Source organism: Fringilla coelebs (assembly GCF_963513975.1).
Source record: "Fringilla coelebs genome assembly, chromosome: 9".
In the NCBI taxonomy this organism is placed as follows: Eukaryota; Metazoa; Chordata; class Aves; order Passeriformes; family Fringillidae; genus Fringilla; species Fringilla coelebs.
In genome coordinates, this window is record NC_140067.1 from 21,399,148 (window position 1) to 21,416,741 (window position 17,594).

At 37.7% G+C, this 17,594-nt stretch overlaps 1 protein-coding gene across 5 annotated transcripts in view; it reads right to left on the reverse strand.

The window, feature by feature from the left end:
* Positions 1–4,172: 4,172 nt before the first annotated feature.
* CAMSAP2 (calmodulin regulated spectrin associated protein family member 2) overlaps positions 4,173–17,594 on the reverse strand; it is a 79,837-nt gene continuing 66,415 nt past the window's right edge. For 2 of the 5 annotated variants that reach the window (XM_084211858.1, XM_084211860.1), the window contains 7 exons: positions 15,373–17,569; positions 14,176–14,312; positions 13,454–13,674; positions 12,346–12,418; positions 10,306–10,421; positions 8,920–9,038; positions 4,173–7,418 (listed from right to left, as the gene is read on the reverse strand). In XM_084211858.1, the coding sequence (XP_084067984.1) occupies positions 7,113–7,418; positions 8,920–9,038; positions 10,306–10,421; positions 12,346–12,418; positions 13,454–13,674; positions 14,176–14,312; positions 15,373–17,569 (3,169 nt within the window). In that variant the 3' untranslated portion in view covers positions 4,173–7,112. Of the gene's footprint in view, positions 7,419–8,919; positions 9,039–10,305; positions 10,422–12,345; positions 12,446–13,453; positions 13,675–14,175; positions 14,313–15,372; positions 17,570–17,594 lie in introns of all 5 variants that reach the window. The other 3 variants (XM_084211857.1, XM_084211859.1, XR_014616403.1) reach the window with 2 other exon arrangements.

The window sequence follows — 17,594 nt, forward strand, 5'->3', positions numbered from 1 at the left end:
AATACATATGATACAGCAGAGATGATAAACCAGGGGGAGTGTGGAATAACAAGATGACTTTAATTGTCTAAACTGAGAGGTATGTATAACTTTGCTGAGCATAGATACAAAAACTCCATTCAAAACTTTGTTTAACCTACAGAATTCTAGGTAAACACACATAGGTTTTAAATTTAATCTTGATTTTAGAGTGGTTTTACAGTAGTTTACTAATCCTTTGTGAAGTTGCTTTGTTTTCAATGGAGGTCCTGAGACCAAATCTGTGAGACTATATCTGGATGGCTAGAAAGATAAAGCTTCTTCCCACTTATGGACCTGAAAGGAAAATTATGAATTTAAAATTATTCTATTTCTTGATCAGAATGTCAGATCTTTCACAGGTAAGCAGCAAATTCCTATACTCTGGCAAGAGATTTCAAGAACTATCAGGAAGAAATATGGAAGAATAGGTAGCAGGAGTTGGTGGCCCTGCTTTGGGGGGCAATCATACTATTATTAAGTTTTGGCGAAGATACATATAGTAGCATTCTATGGGAAGAGAGCTGATGGAAGATCTTGTTCTCTGGTTGTTTGCAAGTCTTTACTTAAGCATAGAACGTGTTTGGGATGGTCTCAGCTTGCTTTGAACTCCCTACTCATTACTGCAGAGAAGGTAACTCCCTTGAACAGCAAAGCTTTTGGGTGTGGGTGTAAGAGAGCTTGAAAATCAGGATTAGTGGAGGAGGAGATCTGCATTGCCTAGTGACAAAACAGGGCGCTGCAGTCTGTGCTTGGAGCACTTCAGGAAAGAAAATAGTAATTGTGTGACTGCTTTACAAATGTTGCAGGTGAGAAATGAGATGCTGGAAAGCAGCGCTGTGGAAAGGGCCCTGGGGGTCCAGGTCAATGACAAGGGACATGAGGCAGCAGTGCCCTGGCAGCCAGGAGGGACATCCCTGTCCTGGGGGCACCAGGGACAGCACAGCCAGCCGGGCAAGGGAGGGGATTGTCCTGCTCTGCTCTGCACTGGGACAGCCTCACCTGGAGCGCTGGGGGCAGTTCTGGGTGTCACAAGGTGAAACAAACACTGAGCCATTGGAGAGCACCCAGAGGAGGCCACGAGGATGGGAAAGGGCCTTGAGGGGAAGCCATGAGGAGTGGCTGAGGGCACTGGGTCTGTTCAGCCTGGAGGAGAGAAGGCTGAGGGGAGACCTCAGTGCAGTTACAGCGTCCCTGTGAGCGAGCAGGAGTGGCAGGCACTTCTCTAGTGACAGTTTCAGGACCTGAGGGAATGGCCTCAATTTACATCAGGAGAGGTTTAGGTTATATATCAGGAAAAGGTTTTTAACCCAGAGGGTTGGGCACTGAACAGGCTCCCCAGGGCAGTGGTCACAGCAGCAGCCTGACAGAGCTCAGGAAGTGTTTGGACAATGCCCTCAGATACAGGCCTGTGATTCTTGGGGACAGTCCTGTGCAGGGCCAGGAGCTGGACTCAGTGATCCTTGTGAGTCCCCTCCAATTCAGCTGATTCTGTGATTCTGTGTGTTGGCCCTAAAAATGGGCCGATCTCAATTTTCTGTACTTGTAACAGAACAATTCAACTCCTTACATTTTATAATTACATGTTCTTGTAAAAACAGAAAAAAAATTCTGTTCAAAATTATTCTGAAACAGTTTTTACTCATTTCAAGAAAGGATTTCCAAAACTTTGAGGTGACAATTCAGCAGAATTCTTGCATAATCTATAGAATTCTTTATGTCAGCACCACAGCTCCAGTTTCAGGTAGCTTAAACAAGAAAAATACTGAGCCAAAGTATAATCTGGCTTCAAGTAATTTAAATAATTGCAGGCTTGTGGGGCCTTGCCAGTCTTGTACTGCAGACGTTTAGATCAGTGATGATGAAGAAATAATAAGACAGAGCTGCTGTGATGGAAAGCTCTATATTAGCTTTCAGTCCTTCTGCAAGCTCCATTAATTGTGACATAAAAGTACATTTAGATAGCATGGCTCCATGAAGTTCACATACCATTAACTGCAAACTTAAACACGTGAAAAAAAATCTTTTAGTATCCTGCTTAAACAAATTTGTCAGTGGATATAGAAATGCTTATTTACCCCTTATTTTACACATCAAGTTGTTTGTAATGTTGAATAAGAGTCTGAAGAAAGTTTTAGGCAACTTTTTTTCAGTGAATGCTTACCTTATTTGTGCTGTTTTCTGCCCTTGAATCCTGATGGTTAGTAGCTCTTCTGATCAGTGGCAGTTCTGTCTAGTGTTATCCTTGAATTCAGAAATTTGATTAAAGGACTCCATCTCCCAAAGAGTTTGTACTGAAATGTGCATGTTGTAGATTATTTCCTTGCCTCTTACAGCAGTGGTTTCAAGTGTAAGAGCTGCTTTTCTCTCTGGGTAGAAGGAAATAAGCTGGAGCAATTTCCCTACCATGTTTGACTAATTCCCATAGTTGTCTAAATAAAACATGCATTCTTTATTCTGTATGTAAGCAAGTAAGTCTGAAGGTAAATGTGTATTTGTATGTATGCATATACAAACACACATCAAATATATTTTTACCTAAATGGAACAGATTGCTTTTAAAAATACAATTCTTATAAATGTACAAAGATGTACTTGTTATTTCCCCCTGCCATCTACACCTGGAATAAGAGAGTTTATAGGGGATTTTTTTCCTTTTGTTGTTTTTCAGTTATTTAACCAGAAAATGTAAAAGCAGCTGTATAGGGCTGTGACTATCAATACATCTTTATAGCCACAATTCTCCAAGCTGCTCATCCAGCTCATTAAATTAGTAGCAAGGCAGCAAAGAAATGCTAATTTGCTATTTGAAGAGATCTAAAGAAAAAGTTTAGCCCTATGTCTTTTTAAATAAATTGTTAAAAAAAAGACATCTGACATCAATCTGATCAGTACAGGTGGATTTGAGAAACAAAGCTATTTTTTGCATAATATTTGTATGGCAATCGATCCAAAACCTTCTGTTCCAAGCATAACTCTCTACACTTGATGCCACAGCAGCACAAATTTTGAATCAGAAATTCTGTACAAATTCAGGCACACAGTGCAGTCATATTATGTCAAATTAACCAGGGCATGAGCTGAAGTTTCTCAGGGACAGTGTTATTTGCCAAAAGATAGAAAAAACCAAAGTCTGTTCTAAAGCAGATCTGTACAAAGGCTGTTTTTAGATGAAAATTTTGATCTGGGCTCACCACTGAAAAAATAGCTTTACTGGGTGCAACTGAGTGTTTGTGTTCCGATATAATTCCTTGTTTGTGTCAGCCTGTTTGTGATGCTGTACAGGGAACTGACTGAGCTGCCTGAAAAAGAACCAGTTTTCAGGGGGAGAAGGGAAAGCTATTAATTTTCTTCCACAGTAGCTTTCAATGCAGCATTAAAAGCACTACTGTCAGATTGTTGGTATTCTTGAAGTTACCCTTCAAATAGCTCTGCAATTCTGAGATTCTTTATCTGTGTAAGTTAGCCCAGCAGCTCAGTCTGCCTGTTGACAGAAGGGATGTCATGGACACTTTCAGCAAGTCCTTGCTCTTACTCTGCAACCCAGCAGGACAACGTAAAGCCCCAAACAAGGCATGATTTGGACTGGAAAAATTACTAATTCACAAATCTGGAAAAGGCCCCTCACTTTTTTGATAGTGTTCTGTTCAAGATAGCATCACTAGGAAGTACAAACAGTTTCACTAGAAGTCACACACATGCTTTATACAGTACCTTGACAAAGATAAGACTTCACCTTGACAACCTTTCAGTCTGAAGCAAACCTTTTAACCTGACCAGTAATTTGTGTGGCTTTGGAAAAGGAAGCTAACCAGAGCCCCAAAGTTTATAAATGACTTAAAATTGTGAAATTCCCTTCTGAAGAGAACAGGGTAACACCTTGTTGTCCTCACAAATGAAATATGAAGCCTATTCAATTATTCAATAGCCTTCCTCTGATAACATCAGAAATCTAGATTATCTATGGAAGTATGACCAAAGATGGTAAACAAAAGAAGAAATTGTAACGATGCATAATATTTCCTACAATTTCCAGATTGCTGAAATATGAGAAGAAACAAGATTTAAACTTTATTGTCAACATTTAATAATTTTAGTTTCTATTTAGAGGTAAGCAAGAAAACAAAAAATGTTATTTTGGTGCCATGCTTTTATTTAAATGAAAGGAAAAAACTACACTGTACCACATAAGTAGCAATGACAATATTTTACAGCACAGCATTTGAAAAAATATGGAAGCTATGCTCCATAGAAGTGGACAAGTAAGCACACAATACACTGTACAATTTTCAACAGTGCCCAATAAATCAGAATTAAATAGCTGAATTTGGCTTTAAACAGCCAAATAATAAAAACTAACAGTCATACTAACATTAAAAAAAAAATAAAATTCAGTAGCTATTATGACTGTTAGAAGATGAAATTCTGCTCCAAAAACTAAGACGAGAGTTTGGCAATTCAGTCGTAGCAACAATAATAATACCCCTGATGAAAGCACCAGTGTGTTCTGGAAAGGTCAGTGATAAATACTGGCCTTTATGGAAAGCTTTCTTTTTTTTTTTATTATTTTTTCTTTTTTTTTTTTAAACATGATCCCAACCAAAGATCCACTGTAATTAGAAAATTTGCAGGCTTAAAAAGGAAAAGCATCTCTAGCTTTACTTTTCCTGTATTAAGTAAAACCTTATACTGCGAGCAATGAAATTTTCAACTGCATTATTCACATTCTACTTTTAGACATTGCACAAATCTTTAACCTGTTGACAAATGCAAATTTCATAATACATTCAGATAGATTTTAAATTACTCAAAGAATTCCTGTCACGTATAAGCTCACTTTGATTAGGTTGATGCATGTGTCTTTATGGTGTTGCAAATCTTCAGTTAAATCATAGAACAGATTTTAGAAATAAAAAGCCTCCCATGATAAAACTTCTTTTGAAGTTATTCACCATATGTGTGTCAGTTAATTCCAACCTCCTGGTTTCTTGAATCACTGTATATTATACACAGATTTATATTGTTATTCAAGATGTTCCTACAATGGTATCTGTAGGAAGTGTCTAACAGGCAGAATGTGCACACCCTCTTTCCCCCCTTTTTAATATTATTTATATCCTATATACACAATATGTATACACTTGAATTATAAGAGTTACATATCCTGGTGATATACATGCAAACAGTAGGAATCAGCTAACCACAAATAGTTTTGAGCCACATACATATTAAACATGTATTTTAAAGTGTTTTTCTTTTTTTTTTTACAGTTTTAACAAATATACATAAATATAAGAACATAAATTACAGTAAACTGACAGCATTTTTGAGAAAATGTTTATAATCCAGATGCACTGATGCCTAAGGCCTTATAATAATTTAAAAAAGTACTGTTCTAAACTGCTTAATGACATCTCATTCCTGTGCATCTTTTCTCTAAGTAAATGAGCACATCGTAGTAGTGAGGCAGTTTCTCTCAAAGCAGTTTAATGAGAGAAATACGAACATCATTTTAGTCTCCCATGAAACTGAATGGACTACATACTTCTAGCACAATACTGTCTTATGTGAATGGAGTTGTCACAACACTGAAACAGAACAGAATCACAAATCATTCAAGTCTTTTCCTGAGAATGAGATTTCCCTCCCCCCCAACAAATTCTCTGGTGTACGATGTTATCAAAATAGCCACAGATTTAGGGGAGGCTTCAAGTTTGTGTTCTCTTTTTTTTTTTAGAACAGTGTCATGTTAAAAGCAAATTATAAGAGAAACAAATGCTGAAACGGGATAGTGATTTATAAACTAATCAAACACTGTTTTGAAATAAAATGCAGCCCTTTATAAATAATACTGAAATATGCCTACAGTTTGGTTTTGCAAATGGTCATGTTACAGATTTACTGAAATGTCAGTGAGGCCTTTTTGCTATATGTACTTAAAAATTTCTGTGTCACAAGACATCACCTGTTAGTGTCAAGAAAACAATTTACAAAGACACACTGAAAATTATCAGATGTCTGTTCCCTAGAGAACTGATTCAAGTCTGAGTTGGCAGATCTGAAGGCAGGAAGTGGCCTGGATCTTAAAATCAATGGGAATTAGATACATGACTCCTCAAAGATCTGTGACTTAGTGAATTCTGTGATTCTTCTGAATATTTAGTGCTCTGTTAGGCAACATCAGGGATCTAGTTCTGAATGTTTCATGAGTTCCTGTTCCTTCCTTGAAGAAGCAGGACCTGACCGTGTGCTCTCTCTCCAGCTGGAACCGTGCAAAGCAATGAATGCACACTTGCTTAAACCATTTCAGAGACCTACCAAATCTTTTTACTTTGAGTTTTACTGATGTTATGAACATGCACATGGTCAGTCATTACATCTCAGATGGCAACTTACTGAAACAGAAATAATTGCATCACCTGTACCCTGAGTTGTTAAATAATTCATTTGAAGAAAACTTCAAGCAGTTCAAAGGTTTTTCCTTTACTGTTTAGTTTATAAGCAAATCAGTACTATTGAATTGAAAAAGAATTATAAATACACAGGGGAATGAATCTTGATTTTGTTACAGCACGCAGTAAGGATCTTGGAGAACAGACCCATTCAGCTGTTATTCAGTGACATACAATTTATCATTTAGTCTTTACTGTAAGTCAGTATGCAAAGTTCAATGGTATTGAGAATATTAAGAACTTTTTCTTTAGTGAAAGAAAAATATTTCAAGACAAGCACAAATACAAACATATAAGGCAACAGATGTAAAAAATGTAGTTTGAGTCACTAAAGAGGAACATTCAGTGCTTCAGTGTATCTAATCAAAATACAGAGCAAATATACTCTATATGTTGCATTAGCACATACAAATCTCCACACAAGTCAAACATTTCTGTAATCACTCATAATTATTCACCTAAGAGTTATCTTCTGCACTCCTAAACACTGTGTTTACATTCCAGTTGGACATGATAATAGAACTTGGTGTCCAGTTTTAAGTTCTAAGAGTCTTGTTGGCAACTAGAAATCTATTTCCTATAGGCAGTAAAGATGAAGTGCAAGTTTATCATAATTGTCTCAAGGAAAGTTTTTCCCATCTACTATGCCTTGGTGGGTAAGAGTTTCTTAGGAGTTACTGGTCTCTTGGTTTGCCACAAATGGCTGTGAATGGTAATTGCATCAACACTGGCAGACAAAGTTTTGGCAGGTATGTGGCTAAATTGCTTTCTGTCAGAGTTGTATTTATACAGTCCCTCTATCATTTTCTTTGTGATAGATTTGGGACCTATTCCTGTTAACTTATTGATTTCTTCAGTATCAGGGCAGTACGTATACAGAGATCTGAACTGGCAGCCTGAATCCCGGAACAAGATTAAGAAATTATTGGCATCAGATTTTTCCATTTCCTTTAAAAGAAAAAAGAAAGAAAGAAAAATATTCACAATATGAATTTTGCATTGTAATTAGAAAACATTTCAATTAATTAGATTTCATTTTGAATCAGTTTTCTACTAGAGCTGAAACTTATGTCTAATTCTGTCCACTAAAAGACCTTATTTTCAATCATTAGAATTTGCTAAGCTTCACCCATCTGAATTTTGATAGGGTAGATATTCATGTCAACCAAAACATAATTTATTTAGACAATTTCAGCTATACTTGTTTAGTTGTACCTCAAGAACAGACATCCCAGAAGTCTTTTTGTAGACCAAATAAAAATTCTTTTCATCATCCACTTCATCAAGTTGGTTTAATACTTGCAAGTTTGGGAACAGGAAACTTGAAACATGTCTCAATATGTCTGAAAGATCCTCTGGTGCTAAAATGGAATTTCAGTCATCCCTAAATCCACTCAAGCTTGGTCAAACTGTGAAGTCAGTTGAAATGTATTGAACAGAAGTTCTTAATTAGCTGAAATCTTCAGATTCCTATTCCACCTAACAGACCTTCTATGGGACACATGCCCTGACCACATACAGCTTCTATCAAGTGATGTATGCTTTATCCTTGAGTTAAGCATGACATTCGGGCACCTGTTTTTTTCTGGGATTTCTGAGGGTCATTTTGCTCCCAGTTACTTAAACTGCAAGAGTGTGTGCTGATTCCTGACTTGATATTTCCAAATAGTGTCTGAAAAGGCAGAGAAAGCAGCATCCAGACATGGATGCAGGATTATGAAGAGAAGAACGGGCAAGAAATACTGCTGTGAAGTTTATTCCAGAAATGAAATTCAGTCTGGATTCCAGGAGTCTGTGAGGTTTTATATCAGTTAATCTGTTGTATTTGTCATACTTGGTAAATGGAACAGTCCTGTTACTCTCAAGGCTGAGACTCTATGTTACTTCTTTTGCCTGGGAACACACTGTCCCTGAGTTTTTACAATATCTGTGCATTTTCAGAAAGGTCTATAGCAGTGTAAGAGAGAAGACTGGAAGCCACCTTCCTGTAGTAGAAAGTCCTGAATCTGCCCTACTGCTTGGAAACTGGAGAAGAGCCTAGAAGGGATTTATTTCAATTCTTTCTGTTCGTGAGGGCGCTGTGCTTTAGTTCTGAAGTTCCCAACCTGAGGATCTCCATGTATAAGGGAAAACAACTCAGTGAGCAAAATATGAAAGCCTAGATATTGCAGTTTCCCCATAAAACAAGCAATAACTATCAATTAAACGTGAATTAGTTCAGCTCCCTGTGCTGCATGTACAAAGTAACAGCTCTTGTTCCTACAGCAATGGAGAACCTTTCTGCCTACACAAGGAACCAAATCATAGAAGTTACTCAATCCCTTCACTGACTGCTGCCATAATCTCTAAGGTTCCCTTTCAATGTCTGCATTTATGCTTTAGAATCTCCATAATGCTTGACTTTGGTTTGATGTAGGTGTTTGTGCTTTTAGGGGAAAAATACTCTTACCTCCAGAATCTTTTTCTTTTGACCTTCATTTACTTTTCCAGCGAGGCAGCAGTGTGCCAGTGCATTCTGAATTATATACTTATTGGATTTAGCACTGGGTTCTTTGAAGAGCTTTGGTCCTATGCAAAAGAACAGCAAATAAGGTAAATTAATCAATAAAACAACAAAGAGTTACTCTGAATGCTGTGAAGCACTTCTGGTGTAGAACTTTTGCATGCATAGAAACACAAATCCAGGAATAATACAGAATAAGGTTAGAGACTACAAATTTCACAAAGAAGTAAAATGTCATTCAGCTGTCACTGAATTTACTTACAAATGTGTCTTTCATTATTAAATCATTATTATTGGCAGCCTTGGTAATTTTTTTTTCTCTCAGAAGCCCTTTTCTTTTGCTTTTTCTAAACAAAATTTCAGTTGTCCAGGAGAGAGCAAAGTCTTTTTCTTTTCCTACACCTGTGATTTCAAGGGTGTGAGGTATAACAATGAAGCATATGCAGTGCTTAGAGTAACTGTTGCCTTTCCTCTTTGGAATTCCAGAAATTTTTTACCCAGAACCAGGGATAAAAGAGCTGACCTTACACTTGACATTTTACTGTCTGTAAAATGATTCATCTGGTTGAAGGAGAAATCTCCTGGTTTAATTTCTGAAATGTCTGTGTACTTGGGCAAGTCCATTTAAAGAAAACCCAACACGAGTACCAATTAGGAAAATAACGTGCAAGCATCAATTAAATTTAGGATTAAATCTGTTTGTCTAAGCTTTGGGGGAAAAAAACCCTAGAAAATTCCTAACCTTATGCTACTCTTCTCACAAACAAAGTGATATTAGGTTGGCAAAAGTGGAGCTTTTATAAGGCTGATGATGCAAAGTCTTGGCAGTATCACATCTGGTATAGTTAGAGAAAAGGGAGGAAAATACCATTATTATTTGATTCATAATATAATAAAGGATGAGTAGTCTGATCATAAAGTTCTTAATAAACAACAAAACATCTGTTAGGAAACAAATAGTGCAGAATATTTATATTTGCATTGCTAAGAAGACTTTTTGCTGCAATTTGGTTTTTGAATTTTCTAACTCTGTTCTAAATTGAGTTGAAATATCAACACTTTGTGCCTTGCTAGAGACACTACTGAAGTACAAAATCATGTGTGAGCCCATGTGCTGTTCTGACCCTGACTGCAGCTTATTGTGGTTATCACAAATGCTATTGAGTCAGTACTTTTATTTTGGACTAAAAATGTTAACCTTCTATTATTAGCCTCTACTTTGAAGGGTAAAACTCAATCAAGTTTTAGGAAACCAAGTCAAGGTAACTGTAAACTTTTCATGCATAAAACCACTAACAGGCAGGTACTTTTCTGACCCTTGTTGCCACTGACCTGTGTATTCTGTAGCAGAGGCGACTGAAGAAGTTGTAGATGCATTTTCCCAATCTTTTTCTCCATTACGACTCCCACAGCGACTTGGGGATAAAAATCCTTCCACAGATTCAGACCTAAACATTAGTTTTAAAATCTATTTTAAAAATTCACAATGTTCAGCTGGGAAGCCTTCTGATATGAAAAGAAGGCAAGGTAGAACACAATGATTTGAATTATAAACTATAAACCTAAATGCTCCATGTTTAGTGTGTTCTGAGTGATGCAAGAAGTTGGTCTTTAGGTGAGGTATATGTTAATATTTGGGCTACATCTGAGGGACAGAAACCTAATAGAAGTTCTTGGTTGTGAAATAGAATTACTAAGAGGAAATTTGTGTTACTTTTAACACAAATGTAACACTGGTAAACCAATGTTATCTCACGTAGTGAACAAACCAGTTCTTGATAGAATGATGAATATGAAGTAAAAATTTAGTTGACTTACACTTATGACTGCAACAACTGTCAGTGAGAACTGCTAAATTTAAGACAGCAAAACAATTTCCCTTCTAGTTTTTGTTTTCACAGACAATAACTTCTGGTGCTGTAATTCTTCAGGCTGCGCTCAAATGTAGATAATTTTGCATTTAAAGGTCTAAACAAGATTGTCAAGTTTTCTTAAATTATTACAAGATATTTAAATTTTTTTGATGGCAGCCACTGCAAAAGCCAGTCAAATTTGCAGCTTGGAATGAAAGTTTTCTAAGTGAGAAAAAGGCACAGAATAAGGAAAAAGGTGGTAAAATATCAAAATTTGTGTGCATGCTCATTTTCAGTAAAACCAGCAACAGATGAAAATTCAATTTATAATATATCCTGCACCTTTTGTGATTAGCACCTTCATGAAGAAGGCGACAAATGTATCGCTGAGAGTCTCTCAGTGGGATCATCAAAAACAGTGGTGATGTGAGGACAAGGTGACAATATGGGTTTGGAAAGTTACTGAAAATTCTTTTAACTCTGTTGCCTTTTATAATGTTTTAAATGTTTCAGTCTCCTAAACAATCCAAAGCCTGAGGAAGATGTACTGCCCATTAAAAGCACAATGCAGCACTGTACAACTCCAGCTCCATACACAGGGGTTATGTCCTGCAAAGCCTGTGTAGCTGAGCAACATCAAGCCTTTTGTAATAGCTAATATAGCTGGAGGAAATCCCCCTCTCAATTAAAACTGCTAATTTTTAAGAGATGACAAGAGATATTAGGCTAATTGAATAATTTATGAAAGCTTCTTATGTAATAACTCGAAAGTCAGTTCTTGAGACATCAAGGTAATTGAGAAGTCAACTGAAGCCAGCTGCAGGTTTGTCAGAGCTGATGAATAATGGCCATGAAGACACAACAGGCAATATCAGAAAATGTAGTACTCCTTATCAAGCCCCTTCTCCTAGTTTGCTTTTCTTCCCTTTTTCTTTTTTTATACAAAGAAAATAGTATTTGTCTCAATATTATAGTTCACAGAAATAGTGATTTTCCTCTGAATGATAACATGGGGTTCGTATTAAAAAAAATATAATTTTTTTTCTGTTATTTTCAGGTGGTTTTTAATGCAACATTCTGGAGTTTGGAAAAGGCTGAAGTCCTTGTGAGCATTCAATTATTCCCTGTACAACTGCTAAAGAAAAAACCAAACAGAAAATAAACTTCTATGTTAAAAAAGAAAAGCAGCCATGTAGTTGCATGTAGCATACAGGTTTAGCAGAATACCCATAGGTTGAGACTTGGATGCAAGCAGGTGAATTAAAGAGGCTGTGTGAACAGCATTTTGTTTTGACCTCATTTATACCTGCCCAACTGGTTCACTTGGTAAAATTTGCAAAACAAATGACCATGGCTTGGTTCCCGAATGTCTGACAGTGGAAACTATCCATGTCTCAAATGAGGAAAACATACCTGTTCTCAGAGTACACAATATATACATGACCTCTAAAAAATTCATGCTAGTTTTATATAGCTGGTTACAAAATTTTATTACATGAAATGGTTATTTTAGCTTTACCTTGGTGTTCTCTTGCCTGACTGCACACTCTCATTGTCCCCTGTATTCAGCGATGCCAATGAAAGACTAGATACTGAAAAAACACGATAAAGCTGTGAACCTGGATAAAAACAAAGTTACAGCTTATAAACCTATGCAAGTAGGAGAGTCTGTTCATCAGACCAACACCAGCATCTGAAAGTCAGTAAGGGCTTTTCTACATGATATACCTGCATGCATATGTGCTGTACTTCCTGCTGTAAACACCTGCTGTCACCCAGCCTGTGGCAGCCACTGGGGATGGGCTCGGGCTAAGCACTAATGGGAAGCACGAACTTGGGAATATTGGCACTATGCAAATCAAAGGATGCAATTAAAGTTAATAGGTCCTCTTGAAAGAGAGCTTAAGAGACCTAATTTAAAGCTTGGGATGGATCCTTGGAAGGTCTTAAGGAAATACTTTAAATTATACTGGAAGACAGAGGGAAGCAGCCAGAGAAAATGTAGCACAACAGCAAGGGTAGAGGAGGCTGTAACAAAAAGGATCACTGAGCAATCTGGTTATTTTTTCTAATTGTAAATTGACAATACTTCCAGCCATTACTGCATGTTCTGTTGAATCTAAAAGAATGCTAAGTTGTTCCACATGGTTAGTGTTGCTATGTTCTTAACTACACATGCAGCTGGTGAGCAAAATAGAAAAAAGCCATGAAATGTAAAAGTAACTTTCAAATTTTAATTTTGTCCGTATTGTGTGAGTTTAAGAATTCTTACCTTATGGTCACCATTTTATTTACTGATCCCTTATCTCCCAACTTTTATTCATTCTTAGCTCTACAGGTGCAAGAAGAGATTAGTGAAGAAAACACAGGTGTGCATGAAACTTACATTTTCATCTCTCCATTGGGGTTTCAGAGCTAACATTTTTGTTTGTTTATATATGCATGCATGCATAGCAGGTAAGTGACATTCATCTTTCCATTTCTATGCCAAATTTTGCTTTCCAGTTTGGACACGTGCAGTTTCAATGTAGCACAAGACTCTCATAAACGCACGTGCTTGTTAGGACCAAAACCCAAGCTGGTGTTTTAGCATGAACAGACTCTTTTTCCATGGAAACATTTGTTACCTGGTGGACCTTTGATTGGTGTCTTAGGTGATTCAATATGATCTCTGTGAATAGATTTTGGACGTGGCTTTTTCTGTTTGATTGAGAGGGAACGTGGCTTTATGACAGTATCCATGTCTTCCATAAGCTTTAGTTGTTTCCTTCTCATGTATTCCTGCTTAATAAATTCTCGCCGTGCTCGTTCATCCTCCTTCTTCTGACGTTCTTCTTCTGTTTTGCGTCTAAAAAATGACCAAAAAAATTAAGCAGTGGAAATGTTCCAAATAAGGGATTTCAGCTAGCACAGTGAAGACAGCACAGGCATCAGATTTTTGGAACTTCAGTGTTCTCAAACACCAGTAAGAAACAATTGCTTTTAATTTTTTTACAATTTTCAGACAGTTTAAACTTTTGGGGATATTGCTACTAATAAAACCAAACACAGGTGTATGAGCTTCATTGCTGTAACTGAGTGAACTTTGTGCATTTGTACAGAAGAAACCCTGAGGAATACAGGACTCCTCAGAACCAGCTGTGCTCAGGCCAGCACAGCTCCCAGCCCGAGAGAGCTACAGACTGGTGCCACCTGCAGCCAGTTGGGCTCCTCTGCACATCCGCTTCTAGCAGTGAATAACTTGGATATTAAGATGCAATTATTTGACATGCAGGTTACACTTTTAACTAAAGAAGACATTTTTATGTTCACCATTACTGATAATTTGGATTAAGACATGTAGTTTTACCTTGTCTCTTCCTTCTTATGTTCTAGTTCTGCTTCCAGCTGCTGCTTTCGAAGCAAAGTCTCTCTTTCCCTTCTCAAACGCTTCTCCAACAATGCTGCTCGTTTCATTGCCATATCATTTTCTGCCTTTTGATCATCCTAGCAACCGTTTTTGAAGGAAAAGGACCAAAAATATCAAGATCTCAACATTCAGCACCTGATTTTGCTAAGTCATTAGACATTGAATTTTGTACACTGGGTATCCTAACATACTCTTGTAGTATTTGGAATAAGTTTATTTTTCAAGATTTTCCTTAAGACTCTTAAAAACTTCATAATGGAATTTTTCCTTCCTGAGTCAAACAAAATTCAACACTGATATGAGAAAACTTGCTAAGTGAGATATTTTACTTTTGAGTCAGATCCCACAGAGAACAAACTTCTTTAGCTTTGGAAGAGTTTGCATGTATGGACATGAAGGTAATTATCACAAACCCCAATAATTATGCATCATATAAAAGTAACTTCTGAGCAAGCCAGGTGTTTTGTTAAAACTGAGGAATGCCTCCAGACAAGCTAGGTCCATCTAGATACATGATACAAAATGTTGGGGTATTCTAAGATGGAAATAAGTCTAGACCACTGTCTTACAATATGCATTATAGTTAAAAGCCTGTCTGAATACAGCTCTTTAATAAAAAGTCTTCAAGGAGTGCTCCCAAATACAAACTTCAAAAGGGAGTCTCAGCAGACTTATACTTCCTTAGCCAGCTGAGAGAGGAAAAAAGGCTCTCCAAAGTGCAATTCAAAATATGTGAATAATTTTTTAAAATGCAGGCTGTTATGTACTTCAAAAAATTTTAGTTACATTTGGGAGTGAGGTGAGGAAGTGATGGTGAGATGTGAGCATGTTTAATCAAGATCACCAAAACATATGTTAAAAAAAAATCTACATTCAGCATGGATCTTCCTCACCAAGACCTCCAAGCACTCTTCCATAACTATGCATGGAAAGGGATACTCTGCCATGCTCAGAACTGCAATAGGGTAGAATCTCACCATTCTTATGATGCCAAATTAATCAAGTCCAGAAGATAAGCCTGAACATTTAGAGTTGCAGTACTATCTGCTTTGACTTCAATCATCAGCAACATCCATGTTTCAATTAAAGATTAAACAAAGCTTAACAGCTGACATACACATCCACTAGTTCTCTTACCTTAAAAAAGAATCCACAACATACTTTCTGGTCATCTTCAAACTGTTCTCTATCACTCTCACCTTCATATTTCTCGACAGAAACCTCACTTTTTTCTGGTGGCTTCAAATCTGATAGGGAAACTTCAATTAAGTTAGCTGTTTTGGGAGCTGGAGGTGGTAAAATCGGTTGGTTTAGCTGATCTTCATTTGGGGTGAGGCAGACAGTTTCTGTGATAGGCTGAGATAATACTTCAGAAACATTAGATTCAATAGGCTTAATCTCCTTTTCCTCCAGCTTCTGCTCACCCTGTTTTGGTAATTTTGGTCCTTCTTCTTTTGCTACCTCTTCTGTAGGCTTGACTTCTTTCAAAAGATTTCCCTTTAACTGAGGTTCGCTTACATGTTCACCATCATCTCCAAAGCAAACAAATGATCTAGTCTGAATGGGAACCTGACTGGGGGAAAACCTCCTCAAACGGGGAAGGCTGTCCACAGAGCGTGGGGCAGTCAAGGTACGGTTTAGAGGCGTTATTTTCAGTTCATTTGGCCTAGGAGTCCTTTGCATTTTAATGTGAAAAGAGGCATTCTTCCTGTTGGAAGATTGTGGAGATTGATGTGTAGAGCGAGGAGATTCCTGTGAGAAAGGTGCAACAGGAGCTGGAGTTCCCCCTTGCCTTGAAGAAGACTTAAAGTCCCGAATCTGCTTCTGAGGAGAAGGCTGAGGAGGAGAAATAACCCAAGCCTGTTGCTCTCTCATCTGCATCAACATCTCCTGCTGAAGGGATAGACGTTGCATTTCTTGTTGTAGAAAGTGTAGGGAAGAGTTTAGTTTTTCAATAGATTTTGTATATTCTAAGAGATCTCCATCATTAAGATTTTCTTCTGAGGGGCTTGCTAAATTCCATTGCTTTTCAGCATCCCCAGAAGTAGCAGGAGATTTTAACCATTTGCTATGAGAATTTTCTGGGTTTTCTTTTATTAATTCTGAAGTCTTACTAGTTTGGTCATCTGATTTTTGAGTTTCTTTTTCTTTCAACCGATTGCTGTCAGTGAACACCTTCTCATCTTCAGCTCCTGCTGCTTCCTCTCGGAGAGGTGATACCCCATCCCCTTTCTTTTTCACAACATTGAGAAATGCTGTTCTTCCCATTTTCTGCCGCTGCTTTGTGAATGCAGCTTCAACTTTCTTCTTCTGTGCTTCAATGGCTCGCCTCTTTTCCTCTAGCTTCATCCTCAGCTGTACCATTTCAGAAGCCAGTAACTGTGTAGTGTCTCTTCCTTGAGGAACAGATGTCTCCTCGGGAATGTGAGCCCAAGCAACCATATGAGGGATGTTCAGCTCAGAACCTTCTGGTGTGGTTTTCTGAGAACTGCTTCCACTGCTTTTACTATCTGTGTGATTCAACTTCCTGAATTTCTGCTCAGCAAAGCTGGTCATTTTAACCCCTGAGCTCGAAGAAGCACTGCTGCCTGCCTGTGATTTAGTACTTACTGAGCTGGGACAGGGACTTAATTGATCTCTGTGATTGCTAGCCCGCATGTCGTAATCCTGGAGAAATTTAGATGGTTCCTCCATGTCAGAGTCCATGCTTACAGTGTAATCTCTCAAAGAAGAATCCTCATCCATTGTCTCTGGGATGTCTTCTGACGGGACATGTATTCCAGTATCTACTTCTGTGTTGTCAGTCACAGGACTTAGAGCACCTTTAGTGTCTGTGATTATATCTGGGGTAGTCTGATTGGGTTTAATGTTTGAATTCAAGATGCTCATTTCCCGATTGTGAAGAAAGAACCCATTTGTAATTTGGTCTGTTTGGAGAAGTCTGGGAGATTTTTCAGTGTCATGAATTATTTGCAAAGCCTCCTCAATGCTCGGCGTCTCAATCTGATTGCCAAAATCATCCAGAACTGCCCTGTTTTGTAGAGCTCCATTCGGAAACCTGTAGTGTCTGCTCTCATTGGCATTTCTTTGATTTGCATTAAGAGACTGATTGGCCTTTGTCATGTCCTTTTCCTCCTCAATGTCTTGATTCTCCTCTTCTCCATTTACTGGTTTGAAGGACAGATTTTTTCTAGAATGTTTTGGCATGCGGTTGATGTTTCCTGTAAGGCCTTCATTGCTCACAGATCGAGGAATTCCTCTGCTTGGAGTAGATGCTGGAATGCTTTTCTCTTTGTCAAAAGGAATGTCAAATGAAACTCCATGTAATGATGACCTAATAGAGATCAGAATAAAGAAAG